The following is a 21373-nucleotide window of genomic DNA, read 5'->3' as shown; positions in this document are numbered from 1 at the left end:
TTTCAAGGCAGAGACTACAAATATATCATTCAAGATAATCTGCCTGACATCATTATGGACGATTATATATAAATGTTTAACTTTTAACAGAGAACTGAATAAGCTACATAAATTACATCCCGTTAGTTTATAAATTAAATATTAATAATCAAATTATTAACAGAGTAACTGATTTAATTTATTATTTATTTGATCTAATATATACAATAATTGACTTAAATATAAAATATAACTATCAACAATTGAAACTAAAATAATTTTATATTATATTATTTTTTAAAATATATTATTCTACTGTAAATTATTATTTTTAAATTAACTTCATTTTACATTGTTCTTTTTAATATACATATGACATATAATATTACTATATTTCCTAAATGAAAATTTGATCGAAATGCTTGGACACAAATATTAATTTTAATTATTTGTTACAATTAATATACTTTATTATAATTAATTATTATTGGATGATTATATTAATTAAGGAGAAAAATAATTACATTATACAATTTAATAGTAACTTAGTACATTTTTGGCCAAGCAAAAAAAAAAAAACTTTAGTACATTTTCTTCTCAAGAAAAGAAAATAATATTAAACACCTATAACAATGTACTATCATATAAATGAGAATGAAATATAAATTACATATTTTTTTTAAAAAGAAATATAAATTGTGTCAGATATTAAAATAATATATTGATTTCAGTAGTTTACATATAATCAATTTAATTTTATATTTAAGTTTTTTTCAAAATATTATTTACAAAGTATAATATTAAAAAATTAATAATTTTTTATTTGCAAATATAATTCGAAAATAATTAAATTGTTTTATCATTTCATATTTTAAAATTTCTAAATTATTTAAGTTTAATAGAAGTTAATTTTTTTTTCAAATTTGTATACATAATAAAATTCTCACACAAATTTAGAAATGTTTGAAATAAAATAACAAATATATGAGATACTACAACAAAATGTATGTTCTCGGCTTGAATACATTCTCTCTGTCTTTTTATCATTTTGGAGAACTCAATTAAGTGACTATGCTTGTTCTAAATAAATATTTAATTTTATAAATAAATGTATTTTTAACATGCTTAAAAGTAAGAATAACTTGTGTAAATACACAAGTATCTTACTAGTTTGGGGGCAATCACAAAAGAGAAAATCGTCCCGCAACTACATACCATCATTTTTATACAAATGTTTTGCAATTCGATGTTTCAATACGTCAAGTACATTAATAATTTATCAAAATATCGATAGTGTCACCAAAGGAATTATTAATATAGTTTATACTAATTTTTCACCAATTTTATTTTCGATGTGTATGGAAAAATATTCAATACAAAAATTTCATTTTCTTGCGAAACATAGTCTTATTTTATTACTAAAATAATAATTTTTAATCGATCTAATGACCCTATTTTATATAGATTTGAAAAACGAAAATCATTTGATTACAAGAAAATAAAGTTTGAAAATTAGACATTAATAAAGCTCTCCTCCCCCAAAACACTGATTGTATTAGATTTAGATAAAAAATTTAAAAAGTCAAAATTGCTATTGATATAATTAAAAAAATTAAAAGATAAAAACTTATCATATAATAACTAAAATTCGATCGAGTATAATATTGAAATAAGATTTATTGAAAAAATTAAGGTTACTATTGATTTTATAATTTAGAAAAAGTTATGAAATAAAAATGAATGGTATAGTATTAAGTTTCAGTTCAGATTTATTTTTTGAATAAAGAAATAAATTTCTTTAAAATAAATATTTTTTTTTATCGTGTGTAAAATTCTTTTAAACACACATCAAGTGACATTAATCTTTAATATAAAAAATAATATATTTAATTTTGCCTAAATAATCTTATTTTGGCTAAATAAAAAAATAATATATTTAATTTTGGCTAAATTCTTTTAAACACACATCAAGTTTATTTTTTTTAAAAGAATAATTGGTTGAATATGATGATTCTAAGTTCGGACTACTAAAATTTCACGTTATTAATAATTTAACCACAAAATGTGTTTCCAGTAAACTAGAAAAATCTATCAATGTGGGCATTGGTGAATGGTGGTTTCGGGGAAGCATGAATCTCGTTGGAGAGAAGGGGGTTCATCGAAACGGCATTTTGGGTTCGACGCTTATGAAGAGAGAATAAATGTGTCGGGCGTAGTAGAAAGGTTTTATGGGTTTGAAGAAGCCAAGCTTCAAAAGGGTGGAATAATGTCTCGTGAAATTGACCACTCAACCAAATAAGAGCAGCGTTGAGTGGCTTGTTCAATCATATAATAAGAGAAATTATTGACAAGAATGTACTAAGCTGTGTGTAGTAATGTTATTTTATGATTTCATTATTTTTTTGGAGATTTAGAATAGTGATACGTGGTTAATGTGAAACAAAGGAATGAGTTAGGAAAATAAAATAAATAGTTGAACGTTATTCCTAATTTTTGTTTGTAGAGATTGTTGTAACTTTTAGAAATAATTTTTGACTTATATATAATAATTGAAAATTTATAGATAATGATAAAGATAAATATTTATTTATAGATAATAAGATAGAAGATAATCATATAATGTGTGTGATTTTATGGATAATTAATTAATAGTAATTATAAAAACTTATTTATATAAAAACTTGACCACTAAGGATCAAACATCCACAGCAGTAATACGACTGACGTGTAATGCCAATGACACATATATTTTGTAGGAGAGGAATTATAAGGATTGTTCAATCATATAAACCGTGATTCTTAATCATTAATATTTTTATTTATTAACTAAGTGAGAAAATAATGGCCCAATCGGGTGCCCTGGCCCCCCTCCATATAACGTGAGGAGCGCGGGTGTATTCCGGTATATTTACAGCTCTGCCTCTACTCCGAAAGAGCATTCTCAAATTACGGTTTCGCTCCTTCTGCCGCGTCGCAGGTAAATGCTATCTCTCTTCTCTCTTTTTTCTTGCAATGCCCGTTTTCTTCTTAGATGGAGAAAGAGGTTAGAGTAATTTAGAAAAAAAGGGGAGGTGTAAATAGCCATAGTCAGATTCAGACTATATATAAATAACGCTGAAACCTTCGGTTTTCTTCGTTGTAAACCAGCGCAAAGAGCTTGAAAGCAGTTATTGAATCTGATGGCGAATGGTGAGGGAAGCGACATTGACGAAGTGAACTATGAAGAGGAAGAAAACACAGCACAGGAGGAAGATGACAATGTCATGGAAGAAGAAGAAGACGAAGAAGATGAGTACACTTTCAGGTTCAAAAACGGGATGAACCCTTTGGACTTTGTTGATGACAATGATGATTCTGGCATTCAACCCTACCAGCGATTCGTGCGTCTTGAACGGGAAGCCCTTGCTGATAAAAAGCGAAAAGCAATTGAACAATGCCATAGGTTGGTTAGTTTCCCCAGCCCTAGTTAATTCCAATGCATTATTTGTTTCTATCTAATAATTGCTCCATTTGTTGTATTAACTGCATTTATAATCGGACTTTTGGATTTCGTATGTGCTCTTTTATTTGTCACTGTTTACTTAGTTATACTTTAATGATCTGTGTTGTGCTCTTGAAGTGGGTGCAACTATGTATTGTTAATTTATTGATTCTGTACTGTGCATGAGCAACTAAGACTGCTGCGATTACGCACTTGTTGAATAGAAGTTGTGATAAATTAGGTCGTTGGTGGTAAATTTCATTTTTATAAAAAAGGAAAATGTTTTAGTGACAAGAAAATAGAGCAGAAGTATAGGGGGTTAAAATATATCCAAAACGGGAAAGCCCTAGTCCTACAGGAAATGTGACATAAAAAGTTCAATGAGCTACTCAAGATTAATCTTGATTACGAGTTCAGATGCTACAAGTGTTGGACAGTTTTAAATGTATCACATGAGATGAGGACGAAATAACTCACTGCAGTCACTTACTTTTAGATGTTTGTTTGACTGTTATTTTGTCTCTAAATGCAGTGAAGAACCACCTTCTAAGATGGCTAGGGAAGGTGATGTTTCTGGGGCAAAGATAGCTGAGATAATGGAAGCAATGGATTATTATGGTGTGCGCAAGAGATCGAGAAAGGTATGGTATGCATATGATCAATCTTAGTCTCCATAACATATTATATTAGCAGTATGTCTAATTGTCTCTATTGAAAAGTTAGATTTGAAAGATAAATTGGTAGTTCGTCATCATTTCAGATTGTGAAGTATATTTCTGTTATAGAATTTAGGTGGGAAAGAGAAAGAAACAGAAAGACAGAGAAAGGAAGAGGGAAAGAGAGAAGAAACATAATAGAGAGGATAGAAGGACAGAGAAGAGAGACATAGAGGTCAAGGAAATGTGCACTGCACTCTGTGATTATCGTTCAGTCTGTCTAAAATACAACAGACCTGCCTTATTTATAGACAGCTACCTAACAGCCATAAAATAACAGTAGCTGACTAAGACTAACTAACTGACATCCTTTTCTTTTGATATTTACATATCCATTTCTTTTATTTTTCTACATAAGCAAAGACTACTATGAAAGAAGTAGTTTGCCTTCCTTTATTTTTCTTATTCTCCATTATTTACTTAGTCTCCTAATATATTTTGTTAGTCATTTTAATGTAACTTACATGATATCTTTTAAATATTCTGTATTTGCCTGATGCAGCCTAAGAAGAGAGGCAGGCGAAAAGGATCAAAGAATAAAGATGACCCTAAGCTAACACAGATGCTGGGTGATGCCACGTTTCACTATGCACGTGGCGATTATGACCAGGCATGTTATTCTGTCATGTGACAATCCTTAGCTTCTGGCAATGGATTTTGCTAGTAGTTACTGTCACAGTTCTATACGTTTAGGAAAAATTGGTGGATAACTAAGTCATTTTACTATATTCATTTCTTTTTTTAGGATTGTTTTCTGGTATCATGTACCTTAGGAGATAATGTAATATTTCTCTTTGTCTAGGCTCTTTGTGTCTTGAGGATGTGATCATCATCTGATGCAACCTGGGGTATTGAATGCATGTGTTTGTTTGACATACCTTTTTGGATCCTTTTTTCTAATCAACCCTGTTTTTTCCCCTCAAAATCTTCCTATTTCCTGATACTAGTTAAGAAATCCAACTTCATCAAATTGATGAAGTATTCACCCTCGCTCATTTGTGATCTGGCTACTACTGTGACTTGCTTTCCAAAGAGATATCATTGCCACCAGCAGAAACTCATTAGGTGGAAGTTTCATTCCTGTTTATTGAAACTCTTTATAACATTACCCACTTCTATTTGTTTCAACTATGCTAGATGGCATAAGAGCTGGGTGTTTAATTTTTCTGATTCTGAATATTCTTTTGTATCTGTTTAAGCTTGAAATTATTATAGATTTTACCACTGTTTTAGGCTTTTCAGATTAGTTATGCATTGCTTTGCTCTGTTGGCTTTTTGCAGGCTAAAGCTGTGTTGCGTGAAGTTATTAGGCTGGCACCAAATTTGCATGAGTCGTATCACACCCTTGGACTTGTCTATACTTCACTCCAGGATTATAAAAGAGCTATGGCCTTATACTTGATTGCTGCTCATTTGGATGCAAAAGAGTCATCTCTTTGGAAAACGATTTTTACCTGGTCCATGTGAGATGGCTTCTCAGTTTTGTTGCCACTCTTATTTTTGTGAAGTTATTCTTCTGGAATAATTTGGCTGCATGAATTTATTCTCCTACTCTAATTGTGAAAGAGGATCAAATTGCATATTTTCATCAAAATGTATCCTTTAAACAAATGACCCATGTATGAAAAAGTGTGTTAATGGAGAATATGGTTCACATTTAATTTCATATTCTATTCCAAAATACCTCTCCACTTTTTTTTTCCTCATTGTCCTTGGAGTTTGTTACTGTTTCTATTATTACTAAGTTTATGCATGTATTAATTTTAAACAATGCTGTAAGAAATAGTATAGTTTGAGTTGAGAACCTTTTTCAAATGCAGAGAACAAGGTTATGTTGATCAAGCCGGTTATTGTCTTTTAAAAGCAATAAAAGCAGATCCCAAAGATGTTACTCTTAGATGTCATCTTGCAAGGCTTTATGCTGAACTTGGACATTATCAAAAAGCTGCTGTTACATATGAGCAAGTACATAAACTATGTTGTGAGAATATTGATGCACTGAAAGCAGCAGCTAAGGTTGGTCTTTTGCTTTCAGACACATGAACATGCGTTTAATTCTCTTATGAATTCAATCCTTTGCTATTATTTTTTTTATGGTTATTTTCTTATGAAGATCATGGTTTGCCTTGTGATTCTTTATAATGCATTTATCTGCATCTGCTTGTATGTCATATGTGATTTTTTGTATGTCACTCTTATCCGGGGGAGCAAACATCTTTAACACGGTAGAGGGGTTCCATTTTGGCAGTAATATTCGGTTTCAGTTGGAAAATGCAGTCAGATAAAATATGATGTTTGAGGGGGTAAAATTCAAATTATTTTATTAGAATATTAGAAGCATGTATTGTATAACTGTATAAACAGTTTTGTAATTGTGTGTACTTGTAAGGGCTGTTAGATATCTGATAACAGAATTAGTTAGTTCAGTTAGTCTGTTAGTTAATTCAGTTAGCCTTTACTGTTAGTTGGTTAGATTCTGTTACTGCTAGTGTAAAATATCAGTCTTTCAATTTTCTCATCTTCTCAAACACTTTCTCACCTTCTCAAACATGTTATCACTCAGTTTTATCCAATATATTTTATTTTTCCAAAATGGCTTACATGCAAAAGTAGAAGGGTTTAGAAACTGATAATATTTTATTTTGCTTTAATTAAATATTTTGTGGTTGACTTTCAATGTTGAATTGAATTTATCCTGCTTTCTATTAGTTCTACAAAAAATGTGGTCAAGTTGAATACTCTGTTCGTATTCTTGAAGACTATATTAAGAGTCAACCGGATGTAGCAAATGCAAGTGTAGTTGATCTGCTGGGTACCATATTGATGGAAACTAAGGCACATGATAGAGCTCTGCAGCATATTGAACATGCTCAAGCAGTAAATGCGAGGAAAGAATTGCCTTTGAATTTGAAAATTAAGGCCGGAATTTGCCATGCTCATCTTGGAAACCTAGAGATGGCTCAGGTGTGTTGCATGCATACTTATAATTGAATTAACTGTCTTTGCCTTAACCATGGCCACTTTTAATTTTGCTTGAACCTCAGATATGTTTATTGATATTCAATAATATCTATGAATGAGTTTTGAGTTGAGATTTTCTTAGTTATCTTTGATTTTGCCTATTTCATTTTGTTTATTCTTTCTTGTGTCCTAATCAATTTATGGGTAACATACATAGTTACCTATCCATCATAATATCTCCATCCATATAATATATCCCTTTTGAAGTTTGGGTTTTGAATGAGATTTTTAAGTAACTTTTTGCTGATTTTCAATGTTAAAGGAGATTTTTGTTTGTCTCTTTCTCTTTTCTTTTTCTTAATAAAAAAACTTGGATTTGTGGTCCTCTTTTATATCATCTTTTTTTCCTTTCTTATAAAATACCTTCTTCTCTTAAAAATAATGTTCAGACTCTTAGTCATTTTACTTCTTTACAACTCTCTCCCCCCACCTCTTTTCCGAAGCATGGTATATCATTATTTTTTAGTAACGTTTTCTGTATTTCTCATTAGCTTAATTTAATACAATGTTGAAGTGCTAACAGATGTGTCTAAGGCCTGCAATGGCAGTGTCTGAATCTTTCTTTTGACTTTACATTCATTTGTAAGTATTACCTAACATTTTCATTTGATTACCAGGTTCTCTTTAATGATTTGAAACCAGAGAATGCAAGCAAGCATATTGACTTGGTTACTGGGGTTGCAGACTCATTAATGGGTCTTGAACATTATAATCCTGCATTGAATTATTATTTGATGTTGGAAGGAAATGTTGAAAAAGAAAATGTATGGTAACTCCTTCCCATTTATAGCAATTATCTGTTTAACTTTATACCAATAATTTGCTTGAGTAGTTGACTTTTTTTTTTTGTCTTATAGTCTGATGAGCTGTATCATTATGCCCCATCTAGTAGGCACATATATAAGATATGGGTATGATACAACGTTACATGGACATGGAACTCATCAAATTTAAAAAATACTGGACAACACAGCTGTAATCAAAAATTTAAATTACAAAAGAGAATTCACGTTTTAAAAATGAGTACAAGTTATAAACACCAAAAAAATACAAAAAATTACCTGGTTATTGTGCTGTCCAATCAATATTGGTATAAAAGTTTTAAAAAGAAAAGTATAAAAATTATAAAAGTGCAATTGAAAGTTTTTAAAAGTTTTCATGCAGTATCCAACATGGATGTGTATCTGACACAAATACAAAATGACACAACCACTATTTAGGCCACTTGAGGGTTTGTGTTAGAAATATATATAAATAAAAATGCATTCATATGTTAAAGAGGAGAAGTGAATGGAAATTGCCATAAACCAACAATCCCAAAAGCTGTTAGGATTAACAGGTTGCAGACTTCTGGGAGTTGTCTATCAAGCACATTAGGGGGTTCTAAGTGCTAGTTAAGTTATGGCATAGATTGATGGATTGTGCTTTGCCGTAGTTAAATTTCATGTTTTTAAGTATGATGGATCTATGCTTTTTACAAGCTGAAAACTTGTGTGTTCTGTGACTCAAGAGATAATGATATGAAGTATTTATGATATTATGAATGTTTTATATAGGCTTTTCTTTAGGGAATTTTACAAGGATCATTTAGTCATCATAGTCCTCACCCCTCACATAAAAAGAATTGATGGTCAATGTTATGTTACACAACTATTGAGATCTATTGGGAAAAATCCAAGTCCCACGTTGCCTAGAAATAGTGCCAAGATAGAGTATATAAGTGGAGGACAATCCTCACCCTATGAGTTAGCTTTTGGGGTTAAGTTAGACCCAAACTCACATTCTAAGATCTATTTTAATAAATTTGTTTTGTTTCTCATTATTTTCTTCTTTGGAATTCGTGATTATCATGCTTTTCCCTGTCTGTCATTTTCTGTCTGAGGGCTTGAAGGAAATGTTAAAGGAATGTATTGCTTATCTGAATCAATTAGCAAATGTAATTGTTTACTGTTTGCAATTTTATTTTATTTTGGCTCCTTTTTGTTGCATGATACTATTTATCCAGTTTAGAAATATATTTTCAGTGTATGCCTTTCATTATCTTCACTATGATATCAGGATAATCTGATATTGAACTACTTTTATGCAGGGTCTTCTATATCTGAAAATTGCTAGGTGTTATATGTCCTTGAAAGAAAGGTCACAAGCAATTCTCTTTTATTCCAAAGGCAAGGTTTTATTTTTAACAAGATAAATGATACTTTGTGAAAACCACTTCCCCGGTTCCCCCTTGTTTTTCAATATATGAAATATTTTATCCATCATTCCTTCTGGTGCTGAAGCTTCTGAAATGAATGTTTTTGTCAAAAGCTCCAAGTTTTGGTTCCAACTTTTTTTCTTTGGGGAGTAGGAGTTCTCTGAGTATCATAGAATCTAGTCTGGCAGCTACAGTTCTTGAATGTATTTTGGTTTGCTTTGCTAGAGTCTTGAGTGATACCCCAATCTTGAGTGATATCTTGCTTATTCAAGTTTGTAAACTTTTTGTCCATCATAACATACCAGAAAATCTTCTAGTATGAATTTTTTTGTGTATAGATCAATAGATAGATTTAATTTTATTTTTAAGATAACCTGATATGGAAACTTGCCCATTAGCTTCTTCATTGAAAGGCAACTACATTTCTTTGGAATAAACTTTTTGTGGGTTTTGATTTGATTATTGGGTGTGCTTCTTTACCATGGAGCAATATTTAATTGTTTGTTTTCAACTTCTAATGGTTTAGGAAGAAACAAATGACTAAAATTTTGTGCGTTAATTTATGTAATTATCTGGTGAGGTTGGTGCATTGGTTGGAAATAATGATTGCATCTTTAAGGGTGTCTCTCACCCTAGATTTGCTTTGGAATAGAATTTTGTTGTGGCTTCTCTCAACTGATTTGCTCGTGGATGTTACAATGAGTTTCTGTTTCAGGTTTGCAAAGAAATTGAGCATGCTTCATTCTTGATTTTTATCATTTTCGGTGTCTCTCTTCTTCTTCTTCCTTTTTTTTTTTTGCATTGAGGATATCTTGGGCTGGCTTGCTTAAACTTAAGAAAAGCAATTTTGAAATCAGTGCTTTTTAAAAAAAAATGTTTTTTTAATAAGTAGATTTTGCTTCTCAAAATAAGCAGAAAACAGTTTTTTCTAAGCAGAAACAATTTAGACAAACACACTAAGAAAACAAAAAGCTGCTTATTTTATTAAAATAAGTTTAAACAAACTCACCCCTTATCTCCTTCCCTTTATTCTACTTTTGCTTTTTTACCCTTTCTTTTCCATTTAAAAATTCGAATTTATGATTCATGAATTATTAGTTGAAGTTTCAAAACCCCTCTTTTGATTTTATATTCTTTTGCTTAGGGGAGAAAAAAAGAAACTGTGTCAAAATTCAAAATTCTAGTACATATGTATCACATCCTGTTCTGAATTAGAATTGGGACTTCAGAATTGAGTTCAGTTGTAAGAGCATATCTTTAGCTTGTATATCCAGTGACAGTGAAGCAATACTTGTTGTCATTGTTTTCTGATGATTGCTTTGTTGTGATATGTCATTGCTTTGTTTACTACTTTCATTTTTAATATTCATATTCCTTCATTGCTAAACAAGATTTTGTTTCAGCTCTTGAAACACTACAAGATGATGTTGATGCACGCATAACTCTAGCTTCACTTCTGCTTGAAGAGGGAAAAGAAGATGAAGCCATATTCTTGCTGTCTCCTCCAAAGGATTCTGGTACTTCCAACATGTTTTCCTTCTTTGTGATTGAAATACTTCAATGGAGATTTTAATGTGAAATTCTTGCAGATTTTGGTGAAGCACCTTCTGGAAAGTCAAATAGATGGTGGTTTGATATAAGAATAAAACTGAAGCTCTGCAACATTTATTGGAATAGAGGGACGCTTGATGATTTTGTGGATACAATTTTCCCTTTGATTCGTGAATCATTGTATGTTGCAACTTGTCGACAGAAGGTAATATTTGAGAAGCTAAAATTTGAGCTCTCTCTCACACACAGTCAAATACAGATAGGTAGATGCTCATGGACACTATGCATTCTGCTTGCTTTTAGAATGTTAACATGTTGATAAAGATAAACTACATTATTCCAATTAGATCTTCAAAATTGATTTGTCTGTTCAAAAGGTGTAACTGGGGACTTCATAACATTTTTTGTGTAAGTCTGGCAGCCTCCCAACCCAAACCTGCAAAAAGTTGTTTAATCTTGCATTTAGGGTTTGGTTTCTTAATGTTTTTTTCTCTTGAGAATGTTATAGTGGGTTAGTTGGGATTTTGTAGATAATGTCATACAAAGAAAGGGGTTTGTATTTAGGTGGAAAAATCAACTGTGAACCACAAACTTGGACCCAAACACTGGACAATGGACATTACATGGATACAGATGCAGTTGATGTTTAAAATACAGGACACTGGGTCATTGCACACACACACACAGGAGAAGTTTCCATGCTTCATATGGAATCAACATCTCGTTAGCACTTCCTATAGGATTAGGAAGTGGGTTGGAGTTAGAGTTGTTTCCATTTTGGATATCTGGTGCCTTCTTTCCTTTGGGAAGGTACATGGAGGCTATGCTTTGCCTGCATTCTGTTAAAATATATGAAAATTACAATATTATCTTGATCATATCTCAGATTATCCTTTAGGATTAGTTTCCTTATTTCTTTGTTATCCTTAACTCATGATTTCTTTCCTTATTTAGTTTAAGATTATGATTAGAGTGAGTGTAAGTATTATAGGTTTTATGATCATATCTTCAACATTGTAAGACAACGCGTAAATCACATCCATTATCCATATCAATCTTACAGTATTTCTCTCCTTTTCCTCCATCTATCTATATCTAAACCCCATAATTTTAACACATCCAAGTAGTGTGTGGTTTATTCTGTTTTACAGTGTGTTTGGTTGGATAAGAATGACCATCATTGCACCCACAAGTTAAATGTTTTTTGTTTAAATGTATTTAATAATTTTATTTTTGCCCCCATAAAAAAATTGATGTCCCTATAAGACAATTTTTTAAAACCAATGTAGAAAATTATAAGAGATAAAAGAGAGAATAATTTGGCAATAATTTTATTACTTTAGCTTTCTAATTTTTATCATTTCCCAAACACTAAACCCACCATATTTCTGAGAAGAAACATCATCCCTAACATAGAAAAAGATTAAGAGACTCATAAGTCATAAAAGATTTCTTGCCCCCACCAAGGGGGTCTAACTCAGTTGATTGAACATGATGTGTGAGTTCTTGTAAATCTCCTAGTACCTATTTTTTATTCCTACGGATAAAAAAAAAAGATTTCTTTATGGCCATATTGTCGAGGTCATCACTTGCCCCTTACATTTCTTGTGTTAGCATAGTGGTGATGGTCAGTCCTCCTGCTTTGCTTGAGGTTTATGCAACGGAATTTCTGTTGATATGTTTTGGGGACCAATTTGATCCTTTTATATGAAAGATTTGAGTTATAAACATGGTAAAAAGCACAGGCTTCTTCAAACCTTGTTCTGGGCCTCTCAATATCATCAGAAGAATGAGTGTGACATAGAGGCTCTAATGACACATTGTGGACATACTTATTCTGAGAGCTTAAACTTTTGTCTGCAGGCTCTAAAATGGTTTGTCTCTAAAAATATGTGAAAGATTGGTCATCTTATTTTCATTTTTTAGCCCTTTTGACTTATTTTTTTCAATTTTTTTGTAATTACTGTGGGATTTATTGTCCTCTGCCTAGTGTTTTTTTTTCCTGCTTTTATAATTATTTCTTGTTTTGCCATAAAAGAAAGTCAATACATGTCATCATTGGTTCTTGTTGTAGGGTAAATCAAAAAAGCGTCTCTCCAAAAGAGATCTGGTTGAAAGGGTTAGGGTTCTGGATGGTCCGGAAAAGGATAATGTATTTCGGGGATTTAGACCAGTTGCTGCACCATCTGACCTGTGAGTGTTGTATCTCACATTATTGTAATCATATTTCTAACTCTATCATGACATGTACAATCAGGTGCATTAACATCATCTAATTCTGTTGAGTACTTGAGTATGGAAAGTTGTAAAGACCATTGTGAGTTAGTGTTGACTGTTAAAGGTGATTGAGGGATTGATTCTAGTTGATAGATTGTTGTTGATTAGGATTCTAATTGAGGGTCGATTGATAGATAACCGTTCATATGTATACCCCCTTCCCCCAGTTATCTCTATTTTTTCATGAAATGCTCTAGTTTTTTTTTGCTCAGCAAAAGTAGAAATCTTATTAATATATGAAAGTACCAGTGGTACTATAAATACATATAGGCTGTAGGGATCCATCTGGGTTCCTTTTATTACAGAACCAGAGAAGATACACCTAACAGAATTACATAGCTTCATCATCTAGTAGCCCCTTCTAGTTACTAAACCCTTCCTTTAAATTACTGGACCATTGGTTAAAATGTACTACGAAATCCTTCTCCATGGATTTGACCCACGTCCAAATTAAGAGGACAGCATCATCCAACAGTTTGCTTCCATCAAAACTTCCATTTTGAAAAACTATTTTGTTTCTATGCTGCCAAATTGTTCTTGTGAGAGCAATCCACCAGCATTTCCATCTTGTAGCCTTCTTTCCATGGTCTTTCCCGATTCCATGCTGCAAAAAGTGATCCCTTGGGTTTTGAGGTAGAGCTGTCGTTAGGTTAACCCAGGACAATGACTCCCACCATATAGGGAGGATGTTGGTGCAGTTGAAGAATAGGTGAGTAGCCTCCTCCTCTTCAATTTTGCAGAAAGGGCACAGCGTATCCGTTAACATCACTTGTCTCCTTCTTAGGTTTGACTTTGTTGGTAGGCTATCCCTAATTAGCCTCCAGGCAAACACCGCTGACTTGGCTGAAATTTTGAGTTTCCAGAGTTCCACAAAATCTGAATTCTGATATGCCCCCTCTTCTTCTCTCCTTTTTTTTTTTTTTTGGTCGGCAAAAATAATATATATTAATATAATCAGTACCAGCGGTACTATCAATACAAAAGTTAGACTACCAGCCACATGGTTCCAACTTCAGACTAAGAACAGTCCCGAAGGGAACCAATAGCTGGAATCAATCTGTTACATTCCATTTCCTATGGATTCTACCCCACTGTATTTACAAAAACTGATGAAATGTTAGTCGACCAGTAGCTGTAAGGGAGTGCAAAGTCTTCTTCTCTCCTTATTAGGTCATACCCGGTTTTTGTTGAGTAATGTCCACTTGAGCCATGTTTCCATACCCAGATGTCCTCCTTTAGAGGGTGGAGTTGCTGCTGCGATATCTCCCCGATAAAGGAATCTGCCATTGCCACTTCACTGTCAAAAAGGGGTCTCCTCCAGTTAAGCTTCCATTCCCATCCGCTGATAAAGTTACTCCTCGGCTGCATGATGGTTTGATTTTGCTGGCATGAGATCTGGTATAACCTTGGGTATTTCTCCATCAGTGGTGCTTAAGATTCCAGCCAGCGGTCCTCCCAAAATCTAAATTTATCTCCCCGCCCACCTTCCACCAAGTAGAATCATATCTGCTCCTTGTTCCTTCCTCAAGTGTCCTCTACCCGCCATACTTTGAGTTGAGTAGCTTGACCCATTGATCTTTCTGCTTGTGGAAGAGCTCCCAACGCCATTTCCCTAGCAAAGCTGAATTAAAAGTCTTGAGATCTTTGATGTCGAGGCCACCTTTCTCTTTTGGTAAACACACTGTCTTCCAATTGACCCAAGCTATCTTCCTTTGCTCCGGACCTCCTCCCCATAGGAATTTTCGCTGAATGGCTTCCAGTTTTGCTATTACTTTTGACGGGACCCTGAAAAAAGAGAAAATAGATGGGAATTGCTGTTAGGACAGAATTAATGAGAATCACTCTCCCTCCGAAGGATATGTGTCTGTGTTTCCATGTAGCTAACTTTCCCTCACATTTTCTGAATATAGGATCCCAAAACACACTACGCCTTGGATTATCCCCAATGGGGATGCCCAGATACTTAAATGGCAAAGACAAAATTCTGCAGTTAAGGTTATTTTTTTGAGGGTTGATTGATAGATAAGCAATCATATACTCCCTTCCCCCAATTTCCTCTCTTTAATTCGTGGCCACCCTTGACCTGCCTTAATTGTGGCCTCTTGGAACACCTTCACTGTGCTGAGTTTGAGAGGGTGTTTAATCTTGCATTGACTAGAGATATATCCGATTTAATCCTTATAAAGCTTGGGCAATTCTCACCTTACAAGTCAGTTTTGTGGAGTTTGATTTATTCTATATAAGCCCAAATTCTAAGATAGTATCAAAGTCTATACTAGTGCTTGTTGTTGTGTCTATCAGACCACTCGTTATCTGGTTGTTATTGGACCACCGTTAGATTCTGTGAACTTTACAATTGACTGAGATGTCCAGTTCTTGACATGGAGTATTGGAGATCCCACGTTGATTAGTGATATGATCAAAATTAAGTGAAGGACAACCCTCACTCTATGGGTTAGCTTTTGGGGTTGAGCTGGATCCAAACCCAAATTCTAAGATGGGTTCACAGGAAAGGTGTGCTATACAAGTTACTGCATCAACACAATTGTCTGAGGAGAATTTCAATGGAAGATCAAACATGTCAATTGTCAAACCTGTCATACAGATCAATTATTGATACAGTTGAATGTATTGAAAATTTGACTTCTGAGTTAAGAAGTTAAACATGTAGGTAGAAGACAAGGTCTCTGATTTATGTGGCAAAATGGACAAATCCATTGAACATGGAAGAGTACAACAACACGATGCCCTCATAGTAACCAATTAGAACATGTTAGCTGATATACAAAATTGCACTAAATAGCAACCAAATACAACAGGAGACGAGAGACACCCTCATAAACCATTCTCACTCTGCCACTGTTGGAGCTCCACCTCGCTCTGCTAGTGCCGCATTGGGCCCTCGTTGCTGCTGTGTATGGGTCACCACTGTTACCGTCGCAATTCGATTGTTGCTATCATGTGCGGACTTGGGTCTCTCTCTCCCAGTCACTTGTCTCTCCCTGTTCTGTTCTATCTTTTCTTTACATTCTCCGTGAAAGAGAGATTAGGAGAAGTTTTTGAAAAGATGTGCTAAATGTACTGTGCTACTGAAAAAGGCTATTGTCTTCCTTTTTGAATAGATGTGTTAAACTTGTGGTTATTGCCGAAACAGTCATGCTCTCTCAATATTGTAAATAAGCTCTTTCAATCAGCCTGTATGGAGTTTTTTCAACACAAATGATTTTTTTTTTTTTAGTTTTTTTTAAATTATCGTCCGCTATGTATTTAACTATTTGGATTTATGCTATGATTATGAATTTTTAATTTAAGTTTATTAAATATTGTAGTAGAAATATTTTCTTTATGCATATGTATTATATATAAATTTAGGTAGGAATGTAGGATCTTAGATCTGATTAACAATCCTCTGAGTTGCGAGTTTTCAACTTCTTCCCGATTGTAGTTAAAATCTCAATTTTAACAACCTTTACTAAGCTACTACTTGGAAGAGAATTAATAATTAAAATGCTCCTATTTCCAACAACTTCTATGCCTAAGATGGACTTGGGTCTATTTTTCAACAGATGGCTTCATAGATTTTAGGCTAGGTTAAAGAGTTTGTGAATTCACTTGTCCTTCTAGTTGTGGGCAATAGGATTAAAATATTCGGTATTTGTTTAGTCTAATGAATTAAAAGGCATTAACTAAAAATGAATTTTATTTACCAAAATTTATAAGAGTATTTTTAGTATTATTATGCCTAAAAATTTAAATAATTTATTTAATTAAATATATCCTCTCTATTACCTTATTCTATATTTGAAAAACCATAGCATCCCCCTTGCCAATATCTGTGGTACACATATCATGCATGTTATCTGTGTATCATAGATCTACAGTCATTATTCTCTTCAAATCCTCTGCAGATATTACAACCAAATTTTTTGGGTGAATAATTTCTCTTATTGTTTATGTTTTTGCATGTTGTTGGCCCTTGCTACATGTGGATACAAAGTGAAAGAATTTCTCTTATTTTCTGAAATTAGGTTGAAAGCTTCCAGGGCAAAAAAGTTGCTCCAGAAGAAGGCAATTGAAAAGGAGAAAAGAAAAGCTGAGGCACTGGCCTCTGGAATTGACTGGCTAAGTGATGATTCAGATGATGAGCCTCAGGTAACCACTGGTTTGGTGTTGTGTACTCACTTCTAGAACAGATGTCTTGATGATAATGTGTTAACTCCCTTTTGTGTTTATTGCATGTGATATTTTTAGAAAGAAAACAGAGAACCTCCCTTGTGTAATCTTCTCAAAGATGAAGAACATCACCAGCTAATAATTGATGTTAGTGCTTCATTTTTTTTTTTGCGGCACCCCTTTTCCTCTGTAATGTCTGACCCCTTAATATTATTGTACAGTTGTGCAAGGCATTAGCATCCTTGCAAAGGTATTGGGAAGCACTGGAGATTATTAATCTCTTTCTAAGATTGGCCCATACATCTCTGTCTACTGAAAAAAAAGAGGAGCTTCGATCTCTTGGAGCTCGTAAGTCCCGAACCCTGACAGGCTTGTACTTCTAGATTAATTCTTTGGTTCCAACTTTTCTCATTCCAAGAAATCAAAATAATAGTTGAAGAATTTTACTGCTTATTTGTTTGTTTCATTCCCTTCATTAGGTTTATACAACTCATAGCATGAATGTTCTTTTTACATAGAAAGAAAATTAATTTGTTTTAGGGAGGGAAAATATATATCTTGCTGATAAAACAAATACATGTTCTCCACAGAAATGGCATATAACACCACAGATCCGAAACATGGGTTTGATTGTGTAAAATACATTGTTCAGCAACATCCACACAGTGTTGCAGCTTGGAATTGCTACTACAAGGTTATCTCAAGGTAATTTGTGGATGCAAGGAACCATGGGTTCTTGGCAAAACGTTGGTTAGGCTATCTAATTTGCTGTAATAGTTGGAGTTGGACATAGATTTATGACCTAAAGAAAAAAAGGATCTGGCTTTGTAAATTTCATTTACTTGTTTTATCCTGGTTAATAGATTGGAAAACCGAGATACAAGACATTACAAATTTGTACGTGGTATGCAAGGAAAGTTTGTGGATTGTGTGCCTCCTATCCTTATTTCTGGGCATCAGTTTACCATATGTAGCCATCATCAAGATGCAGCAAGGAAATACCTTGAAGCTTATAAACTATTGCCAGAGAATCCTTTGGTTAATCTTTGTGTTGGTATGTTTTTCATTTCATGCTTTCTTTGTGTTTTTCCTAGCCAAGAACAAGCAGTAATTGATATATTATTTTATCAATGTTTCTCAGGAACAGCCTTGATCAACTTAGCATTGGGTTTAAGACTTCAAAATAAGCATCAATGTGTTGTACAAGGTTTAGCATTCCTCTACAATAATTTGAGAATCTGCGAGAACAGCCAGGTTTGTCTGCTCAGCATTTCATGAATATTTTTGTGCCCGTTTAAGAAGAAAATGTTTTATTATTAATAAAAGATGATAATAAGAAAAAGATATCACCTTTTTTTATACATAGGACTGGCTAAGTTCGTGTACATATTCTACAAATTCTTATCCAATAGAAAATTATGCTCGGGTAATTATTATCAACCGCTGAGTACAAACTACAAAGCAAACTTACACCATTGAATCAATTATCGTTTTGCCTTGTACAGCTACAAATTACAAAGCATGCTTAATCTATTTAGTCAATTATCACTTTGCCTTCAACAAATTACAAAGTAAACTTACACCACTGAATCTAACATTAAAAAAATGCAGCCCCTACCTCAGCCTGGACGTCGGTGGTCTAGTGTCTATCCTTTGGCAGGGGCCTGTCTACTCTTAAATTATTCATTAAAATACACAATTTGGAGAGTATTCTCTCAATTAGACATTCTCAATATGCTTTCTTTTTTCTCCTCTGGATATGTATTTCACACACTATCTCTGTAACTAGCTAAAAAAAAATCTCTCCACCATCTTAAACTATTTTTCATTTATCTATATCTTTGTACTGATTTTCTTAACAACCTATCTCTTCCAATCTACTGCCCTCTTTTATCTCTATCTTTAAATTGAATTTCAGTAGTTTTTTAAAATAAAATTGTCGATAGTTGGAAATTACTTTATATCACAATTTAAGTTGTTCATTGTGAATCCAAAATTATAATTTATATATTCGAAAATATTTATTTAATATGAATCTGAATTATAATATAATTTATACACTAAAAATACTTATTTATTATGAACTTTAATTATATAAAATAAACTTTTATCCTATGCAATACTAGTTAATTCTTAATTTTCTAGTGTTTATTTTTCTAAAACAAAAGAAATGTGAAAGTGTCGCTTGCATATATAGTGGGTTTAGCCAGAATATACGACCAACCTGTATTAAGTCACGGGAGAGCCCAGTTAAATGTGGGTCGCAATATGTTGATTTTCGAGATCACTCCATCTTGGTGATTGCTTTTTGCACCACTTTTATTTTTATAATCACACCACCATTTATTCTTTCTTAAAAAAATTATTCCAATGCTATCCCCCTTGTAAATAACATGGGTGAGTTAATTTCTTTCTAGAATTAAAATTCCGGAAATAAATTTATGGAAGTGTTTTTGAATGTTTTCTGGCAATTCAATTCTGGAATGTTTTGTTAATCACTTCTAGAACTTAAATTCTGAAAGCTGTTTAAAATATGTTTTGGAGAGATATAAACATTTTTAGAACAAAATGTTTAATGGAACATAAATTTTTATAGTAGAAATTCCAAAAAAAAAAAAATAAAGGATTGTGTAATTTAGTATAAAGGAATGGTTTTTATAATTTGACCAATCATCTATCATTAGGATCTCGTCTCAACTCTGATTTGCTTAGAGCGTCCAATTTATTGATTCTTGAAAAATCGTTGAGCTACTTTAAATGAATTGAAGTAACAGATTTTCTGATATTGAACATAGGTAGGTGATTATTTTGATGAGTTTCTTGCTTTTTCATACGGTGAGAGTAGTGAGGTAAGCAATTAATTTTTTTGCAGGAATCCTTGTACAACATAGCTCGGGCATTCCATCATGTTGGACTTGTAACTCTGGCGGTTATTTATTATGAGAAAGTGATTGCTATGTGCGAGAGAGACTATCCAATTCCAAAACTTCCCAATGAAAATTCAGATATCATCGAAACTCATAAACCTGGTTACTGTGACCTTCGCAGAGAGGCAGCTTACAATTTGCATTTAATCTACAAAAAAAGTGGTGCTCTTGATCTTGCTAGGCAAGTTCTCAGAGATTATTGTACCTTGTGAGTTTACATGTACCTTGTGAGCCACAATGGTCTTATGTACAAAAAATTTAGAAACGTTTGCTATGCAATATAATTTATTAGGTTTCCATATATAATAATGGTATTCATTTATTAAGTCACTACAAATACCGAGCAACAGTGATTTAAAGACGTGCTGCAGTGTTCATTACTCCTTTTTTTTCCCATGAAAGTTTGCTTTTTTGTATATTTTTAGGCGTCAAACTAGCATGGGTAAGTTGTCTATATTGTGTTTGACAATACAGAACCTGTTTTTTTCACTCTCTTTGGCCCTAATTATAAAACATAATTTACTGATTTATGCTCATCAAAAAAATTAATTTATTTAGTTATTAACATTAAATTTATCTATACTTATTATATTTTTCATAAGAAGGATGAAATAAAGTTTTATAATAATAGACAAAAAAAAGTTATTGATTATGTCTTATAAATAGAAAAGAAGAGAGTATACATTTAGAAAACTAAAATGTTTTTTTCATATAAATATCGAAATGTTCAAATTTCATCTTTACAAAAATTTTGATATCTTCTTCTCACAAAATGTAGAAAATGTTATCCTATATATGTTATAATTACAACCAAAGTAAAAATTCCTCCATTCCTCATTTCTCTACCAAAGACATAGCAATAAATCCAACATATTTATCCTTCCCACAACATTAGTGCCCCACCACCAAACAACCTACATATATCCCATCCAAGCAACTACACATTATAATGGATTTCAATATTTATAAAGATAAAAAAAATATTTTAATCTATTTAGAAGACATAGCCTTTGTTATAGGATAATGATATACAAATACTTCTATTCTAAAT

The 21373-nt window shown here is 32.7% G+C and overlaps 1 protein-coding gene across 1 annotated transcript; it reads left to right on the top strand.

The window, feature by feature from the left end:
• Nucleotides 1-2796: 2796 nt before the first annotated feature.
• LOC100813793 (general transcription factor 3C polypeptide 3) lies at nt 2797-20628 on the top strand. The gene is made up of 19 exons (XM_006590747.4): nt 2797-2956; nt 3127-3421; nt 3993-4101; nt 4679-4786; nt 5458-5639; nt 5997-6192; nt 6886-7140; nt 7815-7961; nt 9287-9365; nt 10798-10911; nt 10984-11150; nt 13020-13138; nt 17251-17374; nt 17474-17542; nt 17617-17743; nt 17986-18100; nt 18259-18449; nt 18537-18649; nt 20268-20628. The coding sequence occupies exons 2-19, from the start codon at nt 3159-3161 to the stop codon at nt 20532-20534; spliced, it is 2745 nt and encodes a 914-aa protein (XP_006590810.1). The 5' UTR covers nt 2797-2956; nt 3127-3158; the 3' UTR covers nt 20535-20628.
• The last annotated feature ends 745 nt before the right edge of the window (nt 20629-21373 follow it).

The sequence above is a fragment of the Glycine max genome, chromosome 11, assembly GCF_000004515.6.
Source record: "Glycine max cultivar Williams 82 chromosome 11, Glycine_max_v4.0, whole genome shotgun sequence".
In the NCBI taxonomy this organism is placed as follows: domain Eukaryota; kingdom Viridiplantae; phylum Streptophyta; class Magnoliopsida; order Fabales; family Fabaceae; genus Glycine; species Glycine max.
Note: the sequence above shows the minus strand (reverse complement) of the source record. Positions and strands in the feature narration are given on the sequence as shown.

Excerpts from the sequence above, each read along its gene's own strand:
- LOC100813793 (XM_006590747.4), top strand. The coding sequence starts at position 3,159 with ATGGCGAATGGTGAGGGAAGCGACATTGACGAAGTGAACTATGAAGAG. Across the intron at positions 6,193-6,885 it reads CACTGAAAGCAGCAGCTAAG|TTCTACAAAAAATGTGGTCA; the intron begins GTTGGTCTTTTG and ends GCTTTCTATTAG. Across the intron at positions 17,375-17,473 it reads ATTCAGATGATGAGCCTCAG|AAAGAAAACAGAGAACCTCC; the intron begins GTAACCACTGGT and ends TGATATTTTTAG.